Raw genomic sequence first — 8976 nt, 5'->3', positions numbered from 1 at the left:
TTCTGCAGAAGCGGAACAAAATTGACGCTCTCCAGCGAATACCTCACACATTTTAGATGCCTACAGACCTTGATTTATATTTTCAACAAGCCGTGAACAATCTTTTCAATATTATGAACCCCGAATGATTCTTTTCCTGGGGTTCATGTTACCCAGGGACCCCATGTATTCTGGAAACGCCCCTGCAAGCTTCAATAGCTCGTATTGAGTTATGGACCCTGATGCCTATCTACACAGGTGGCATTAAACTTAAAACGCCTTACCAGCATTAAAAAACACGTTGTATTTTTTTAGACAGGGGGTTATCTACCAGGGGCCCCTCTTAAGCTGAAAACGCCCCTGCTAGCCTCAAGAACATGTGTTGTTGTTTTCCTTAGCAACCGTGGGACTGTTCTCTATCAGCGCAGTCTGGTCCTCGTTTTTGTTGTCCAATTCCTCCAGTCGGACTGTGGACATGGCGGTCATCTCACTACAACCAGGGGGTGGGGAGCGACGAAAACAATACGGGAAGTAGGTCTCCTTGAACTGTTTCCGGAAACTGTCCCCGCAGGTCAGGTAGATGCCCAGGTTAACAGCAAAGCTCAGGTAGAAAATTAGCTGTGGAGAATTGGCGAACTATTAGGAAGTTACCGAAAAACAAGTTACATAAAAGTGCAAAGGAAATGAAAATTTTGAAGGAAGTTTATAAAATCAATGTAAAAATAACATGTGGATAAATATTCGGACACTTGTGAGACGACCTATATAACAATGTAAACGAAATGAAAATGTTTATGTTTCTTAAAATTCTTTTTTTTTAAAGTGAAGAAATACTGAAACATTCTTGAACTTTGAAAAGCAGCTTTTTAAAAATGTAAATGAAGTAAGAGTGTTTATAGAATTAAAAATATATATAACAATGTAAACGAAATGAAAATGTTGTTTATGTTTCTTAAAACTCATTTTTTTTTTTAATTGAAGAAATACGGAAACATTATCGAACTTTGAAAGGCAGCTTTTTAAAAATGTAAACGAAGTAAGAGTGTTTATAGAATTAAAAAAATATATAATGTAGGCCTACATAAAATGTAAAAGAAAAATAGGAAAACAGGAAAATTGAAAATGTCAAGAAACTTGTTAGAAAATGTGCTGTGTGATGCGGAAATGTCATGAAATTAAAGTTCACATTTGATTTAATATTGATGGGTAAAACGCAGGTAGAACGAAGAATGAAAGACAATTATAGACAATTTAAAGCTTAATAAAACATACTGGTTGGTATTTTTTTGCGGTCAAAAATTAATAATTAATAAATAGTTAGTATAAATTAATCTTCGAGGAATTGAGTACATTTATATGCAATTTATATTTATGTTAAAATATAATGAGGTTAAATAAAGAAAAGCTAGCTAAAGGTCAGGTTGTTGGACACTATAGAGATATTAGAAGGGGAAAGGGTGGGGGGATTGTCATCGTAGCTTTATCTTAATGTCTTTCTTACCTACCTATATTTATATAGTTAAATAATAAAAACGTAACGTTTAATGTAAAACTATCTTTATCTTATCAGAAAGGTTATAATCGAGGTAGAAATAAGGATATTAAAATATCCTAGTTCTATCCCATTCTTGATAGGATATTACAAGCTAATTTTATATTGTATACTTTTTGCTTTTTGTGTTAACTATCGTATTATTCAGCCTGCATATTCTATTTCCATTTTGCTCTTGAAAAGCGATCAATAAATCCATACTACTAAAACATTAAATGATTATTGAGCTAGTTATATCAAACGTCTAGTATTTTTGTCAATTGATGTATAATCCTCTTAATCCACGCAAAAGCAAGTTCAGAGATATTGTTCTGAGTTAATCAAAAGAAGTGTTGTGTATCTGACTAATGCATTTGATTGATTTTATGTATTGATTTGTGATCGAATCAAACTATACCAAGGAACAAACATCGATAAAATCAACTGCTCAAATGAAGTGAAAGAAGAGTTTTTATTTTTAAAAAAACCATAATCGAGACCAAAGTTACAGCAGCGCTTATTAACTTTAATCTTTTACTCATGTGAGAAGCGATGAAAAATATCTTGTCATAATACAGTTAAAATCCGTCAAAGAAAACTTTTGGTTCTACTGCGGCTTCGTCGTGTCCATCAATAACCGAACGTACCCGAACCTGACGTCTATGAATATTTTGTCAGCAACTTGTGTGTGGGCACTACGAATGGTTAATCAGGTGATTGGAAAATTGCGCAACGGAAAAATGCGCAACGGAAAAATGCGCAACGGAAAACTGAGCAACTTAAAACTGTGCTAAAAAAGTACACAATGGCATTTTAGTTTTCTTATATCGAGTATTATTGAAATTACAATGAAGGACTTCATGTAAGCAGTAGTATAATGAAATATGACACAATTAAAGCGTTTAGTATAATTAGTTTGCATTTGCGCATTTTTCTGTTTGCCCTGTTTTCCGAATGCGCATTTTTCTGGGAACCGGTTATCAAATACCACGTGATATAGTGCAGAAAATCTACTCCGCTAAATGCTGTAAGGACCATATAGACGCATACGTTTTATTTTTTTCTATTATAGTTATTGTATTCACATTGATATATAGTTAGGTTAGGTTAGGTTAGGTTAGGTTAGGTTAGGTTAGGTTAGGTTAGGTTAGGTTAGGTTAGGTTAGGTTAGGTTAGGTTAGGTTAGGTTAGGTTAGGTTAGGTTAGGTTAGGTTAGGTTAGGTTAGGTTAGGTTAGGTTAGGTTAGGTTAGGTTAGGTTAGGTTAGGTTAGGTTAGGTTAGGTTAGGTTAGGTTAGGTTATGTTGCAGTGAGGAAATCAATACATGGTCACAAAGTCACTGTTAAAGTAAACAAATTCGCAAATGTTTTTGAAAACACTAGTATAATAAACAGTATCGATATAAAAAATCAAAGGAACACATGTTTGATTTTATTCTGGTCAACACATTAACCCTGTGTCTAAAGTCGTTTTACCGCCCTTTTTTCGGGTTGGGGGGGGGGTGTTCCCTGCCAACACTTTCCTCCAGGTCATAACCTTTCCTTGACCCCAGACTTAATAACGTCATCAATATAGTCCAGTACTTTGATATAGCCGGCAGCTGGCTCATACATTAAACACATGGCAGCGCCTTATTATGGTCCACGACTATTAATTACATTACTCACACAGACGAGTAAGTAATTATCTTAGCTGGGCCAAGAGGTAATTTAAATTTTATAGCGCTCGAGGAAAATCGATGAATAATTAGGCACATTTATACGGCTGGCCGCTAGCGCTAAAGTTGTGGGATTATTTTTTTTTTTTACTTTTAGGTTTGGGTTAGGTTAAGTTGGGTTTGGGTTGGGTTGGGTTGGGTTAAGTTAGGTTAGGTTAGGTTAGGTTAGGCTAGGCTAGGCTAGGCTAGGCTAGGCTAGGCTAGGCTAGGCTAGGCTAGGCTAGGCTAGGCTAGGCTAGGCTAAGCTAGGCTAGGCTAGGCTGGGCTAGGCTAGGCAAGGCTGGGCTAGGCTAGGCTAGGTTAAGCTAGGCTATGCTAGGCTAGGCTAGGCTATGCTAGGCTAGGCTAGGCTAGGCTAGGTTAGGTTAGGCTAGGCTAGGCTAGGCTAGGCTAGGCTAGGCTAGGCTAGGCTAGGCTAGGCTAGGCTAGGCTAGGCTAGGCTAGGCTAGGCTAGGCTAGGCTAGGCTTGGCTAGGCTAGGCTAGGCTAGGCTAGGTTAGGGCTGGGTTGGGTTGGGTATCATCTCATCTCTTTATAAATATAACATATGTATATTTAATTTCCTAGAGCAATTGAATTACAGTGCAGAAATTCTATGCTGTTCAGGTCGTAAAAGAGAAGAGTCTTACATTGAAGATTAACTGCACCTGCTGCTCAATGGATGCAGCAGTTGGCAATTCGGTTGTTGTCGGGTAGCTGTAGGTTATGATGATGTGTTGCATGCGGATAATGTGGCTTGGTCCGTTGAGCAAGATGAAAAAAAACGATACAGCAAACAGCATCCTAGTCACCTGAAATATACAAAATAATGCATATAATAATGTATATAATAAATAAATATATATATATATATATATATATATATATATATATATATATAATTAGAAAGAGAGAGAGAGAGGAGAGAGGGAGAGAAATTAGGCCATTGTACCTACAAGAATATGATAACTACTTTTATTATAGCCGGATGTATTTTAATAGCTTGATGTGAAAAGTTAACCATACCTATATCGTACACCACTTTCTGGGCTGAATTCAGCTAGACACTTATTTTTTTTTTAAAGCTTAAAATGGAACTGTTTGCATGTTCGAGGAATACAACATTACACTTACAACTGGTTGAAACAAGAAGTGATCCACGTACCTTAGCTTGTGGCGATGTGTTGGATCGGTGTGACCTTGCACTTCCGGTCGGCTGACCGTTAGTTCCAGCATTCCTGGACGCCCCGCCCTGAAGCCGAGACTGTCGCTTGAGGCTCTTGATGAGGCTGAACGTGATAGCGATCATGAGGATTATGATGGCCATGGAGGGAACGAACATGGTGACCACGTTATCAGCCAGGGATACCCACTGAAAGGTTAACATATCAGTCAGTCGTTTTTACTAAAGAAACCGGAGAGATTTATTTAGAAATAGTTCTTATAAGAAGTAATTATTGGTATAATTTACTTTTTAGAAAAATATATTTTACAAAAGAAATAAACACAATTTTTTTAAGAAACACATATTTTAAAAATGAAATAAGGCAACATTTCTTAGTAATGATTTTTACAAAAGAAATATTGGCGAGATTATTTTTTTTTAAGATCTTTAAAAACAATAAGTGTAATACTTTTTAAAGATATTTTACAAAATAAATTGGCGAATTACAAAAAAAAAACTTTTAGTAAACAAATTTGCTGAAACTATTTTTAAAAAAGTTTAAAAAAAAAAACGTTGGAGTTATTTGTCTGTTTAAAAAAATTCCATGCTTTTTAATAATTGAATTCTTTATTTAGGTGTTACCTATCTCATAGTAACATATATATGGCAATATAAGATCATCCTCTCTGTTATGTTACTAGTGAGTGTATGTGTATGTGAGTGTATGTGTATGTGTATGTGTATGTGTATGTGAGTGTATGTGTATGTGTATGTGAGTGTATGTGTATGTGAGTGTATGTGTATGTGAGTGTATGTGTATGTGAGTGTATGTGTATGTGTATGTGTATTTGAGTGTACGTGTATGTGAGTGTATGTGATAGGCTAACTAAGGCATGACTATGACACTAGTTATTAGTGTCGGTATTTCAAGAAAAATACCCACGCAAATTATAATTGGAATTATCGGTATCGGAATGGTCAAATGTGGTTCTGGTATGACTTGAAATTGGGGAATTGCGTGATGTAGGAGTAGAACATGCGCTGGGTAACATGATATTCCACTGTCTGGTACTGGGGAGAGAGGGAGGGGGTGACAGATAGGAGAGTGGGGACAGGGAGAGAGGGGCATATGGAGAGAGGGAGAGAGGTAGCAGATTGAGTGGAGAGAGGGGTGGAGAGAAAGAGAGAGGGGCATATGGAGAGAGGGAGAGAGGTAGCAGATTGAGTGGAGAGAGGGGTGGAGAGAAAGAGAGATGGGCATATGGAGAGAGGGAGAGGGTGGCAGATTGGGTGGAGAGAGGGGTGGAGAGAAAGAGAGAGGGGCATTTGGAGAGAGGAAGAGGGTGATAGAGAGCAGTGGAGAGAAAGAGAGGGGGGGCATACGGAGAGAGGAAGAAGATGACAGAGAGGAGATTGGAGGCAGGAAGAGAGGGACATATGGAGAAAGGGAGTGGATGATAGAGAGGGGAGTGGAGTATAAAGACAGAGTGTAAGAGATAGCTTGTATTCAGAGCATCGCTGTACTTTGGTATTCCTGGTTTAGAAAACGCAAGTTTGGAGGGGGGGGGGTACAAGCAAGAATCCACTCATAAGAAAAAAACACTTTTATTTCAACGTATAGAAATAGCAACACAGTCAATAAGCCAAAGAAACGTTGGATTTTTTATCGAATTATTGATAAAATCGTGAAATCTGAATCTTTAAAACGGCTGGATCGAAGAGGAATCATTTCTTATGGCATCAGTTCCATCATTCGGTGCAATGAGAAAAAAAAACTGGCTTGGATTGAGTTGCCAGAAATGCCCATCTCACTATCCTATGCCAGGCTATCTACAGCAAGAATTCCAAATTCATTATTTACATCAATTTGTTTTTAATAAATTCGGGAAAAACATATATCTAAAACCGAAAAGCTGTACTTAATTCTACTTTCAATTTCTCAAGAATCTTCAGAATGTCTTCTTCTTCTTCTGCGTTCTTAATTTCGTTTATGCTGAAGGATTTAACAACAAGCCCAACTTTGTGTATGAACTGGACTGTGGTCTCCAGATCAGCGGGTGCCCCATACAGTTTTCCCTTGAGTGGGGTGTATAGGGGCCAGTGTTTGGATCGCCCCTGGCTATATAAGGAACAGTCCTGAAGGACGTGTTCCGTATTCTCCGGGGCCATGCCACATGGGCAAATTTCGCCTTACTCAATTTTAAGTTTTTTATGCATGTGCTGTTTGAGTCAGAATGTGATTATCTGTAATGTATTCGTATAAAGCTGTGTAAGAACTTGTTGGCTGTATGTATTTCCTCGAAACACGAGAGCTTTAAACACATAGCCTCCATATATCCCGGTTCTATTGGAAGTACCAACACTACTCATTCTTAGATTAAAGAATATTTGAGAAAGACTAAGACAACTCACTTCACGCTTTATTAAAATGTTTGTCATTAAATTGCATAATCTTTTGCTTTAATCATCAAGTTTTTCTGTACATTATGTTTATAGCAAAAATCAAAAGTTATTTGGAAAAGTTAACTTTTTAAACGTAAGAAAGAAATATTACAATTGTAAATCTGTATCAGTTCTCACAAGCCGATGATGAAAACTGTAATACTTAAGCGAACATGCAAGGCAAACTGACGCTGTAAATTACATGTCTGAGGCGAAAAAAAAGAAAGAAAAAAATATTTGGAAAAGTACATTCTTTTTTGTCTAATAAACTTTTGATCCTATTTAAAAAAAAATTTAAAAAGTTGAATAGGCGAGACAATCTAATTCTCGACAGAATTAACACATCTAAAATGTAGTTAACTCCGTTCTTGTCTCGTTTAACTTTTTATATCCCTCATCCCCCACCTTCCTAAGATTCCATCGTATCTCATTTTATCTCATCGTATCTCACTTGACATCTTAAGACGATCTCACTGACGCTGATGACCCGGCTCATCATCGCCACGCGACGGCCCTATCACGTGATTATTGACACGCAGGGTGTAGACTGGGGTTTCATAAGCCATCCATCCATCAAGCCTGTTCATATTTATACATCGCGGCAACATAAAAAACCCAAAGAAAATACACAGCGGGCTATCTTATTTCCCATAACACAGCCACTTATCAGAATAAATCTCATCTTTTTTTTTATGAAGACCTCATAATATTACATACCGAGTTTGATTATTTCGAAATTAAGCAATTTAGTCCATGAGAAACCAAGTTTACATTTCAGTAAAACAAACGTTATCCCTCAAGAAATCATAACCTACTTTATTTAACACTCACATTACTTTTCTTTTTAATTGTTCTCTCCCAAAAAAACATACATTTTTTTTTCTACAAAAGCACACTTTTTTGTATACAAAAACTACATCTTTCTTATCACAAAAAATACTGAAAAATTACACAAAATACACAATTTCCTTCAAACATATGGTTACCCCCCCCCCCCCCCCCCCCACACACACGCAGGTTATTTCGGCCACCTATTTAGCTTAACCAGTACTGAACCCCAATATATTTCAATACCATCTATATGAACTTAGTACACCAGACAGTCGAACCCACGCGAACTATACAAGTATATTGTAAAGTTAACCTTATGTTGAATAACGTAGTTCACACATTTTAAAAAAATTCCACCAAAGGCAACATCGTACTTTACAAGAACCAACAATTAATTCAACAACCTAAAAAGCATGTGAAGTATACTCACACTGTCTATATAAAAGGGCAGTCTGTGTTAATAATTGTGTAATATTTAACTCATCGAACGAGAGTGAGCATTTTTCTTGTTGAGAGTTGCGTCAAATGTCAGGTTAGTTAAATACAAGGAAATCTACGTTAGCTTTTTAGTGAATGGTCTTTAATGAATAGTTCAGTTTTGAGAATACAGAAACACTAAGACTAGAGGTTTATAGTAGACAGAGTGGAAGATATTGAACGCACAAAACATTTATTCGGCGAGCTGATAAAGAAAGGCACCAAGTTTCGACGTAAGTTATGTAGCGTTTATGGCTATATAAATAATAAACCGGGGCAGATGAAGTAGATTTCATCTGTTTCAATGACCTCTGAATACAAGACGATTGTGTATGCAAAGCCGCCATTGTTTCAGAGAGATACTCATCAGAGCTGGTTAGACTTCTTGAATTCCAACCCGGGATCCGAACACAAGACTTTGAGCTAAGCAGTTGTTAGCTCTACCATTCTACAATATATATATATATATATATATATAAATATATATATATATAAATATATATATATATATTTATTTATTTATTTATTTATTTATTTATTTATTTATATATATATATATATATATATATATATATATATATATATATATATATATATATATATATTTATATATATATATATATATATATATATATATATATATATATATATATATATATATATATAAATAAATATTTCATCATCTTCATTCACTACATCCCCTACATACGCCTCTGTGCAATCCCTCATTATTTGCTTGTGCCATAAATCTTGGAATACTACAAAATTAAACAGCTTTATTTTGTGTTAAAACGTCTCTAACAAAAATACACCTCTTCCCAACTGTTCCCAATGATGAGACAACTCAATCCAGCACT

The 8976-nt window shown here is 36.0% G+C and overlaps 1 protein-coding gene across 1 annotated transcript in view; it reads right to left on the bottom strand.

Annotated features, from left to right (window-relative positions):
- Window positions 1-307: 307 nt before the first annotated feature.
- LOC131949052 (sex peptide receptor-related protein 2-like) overlaps window positions 308-8976 on the bottom strand; it is a 40033-nt gene continuing 31364 nt past the window's right edge. The window contains exons 7-9 of the mRNA XM_059310816.1: window positions 4370-4576; window positions 3855-4016; window positions 308-597 (exon numbers count right to left, since the gene is read on the bottom strand). Of these exons, the coding sequence (XP_059166799.1) occupies window positions 349-597; window positions 3855-4016; window positions 4370-4576 (618 nt within the window). The 3' untranslated portion in view covers window positions 308-348. The remainder of the gene's footprint in view (window positions 598-3854; window positions 4017-4369; window positions 4577-8976) is intronic.

The sequence above is a fragment of the Physella acuta genome, unplaced genomic scaffold (genome assembly GCF_028476545.2).
Source record: "Physella acuta isolate Inbredline_101_S28 unplaced genomic scaffold, ASM2847654v3 ptg000671l, whole genome shotgun sequence".
NCBI lineage: Eukaryota > Metazoa > Mollusca > Gastropoda > Physidae > Physella > Physella acuta.
This window is presented reverse-complemented; position numbering and strand designations above follow the sequence as displayed.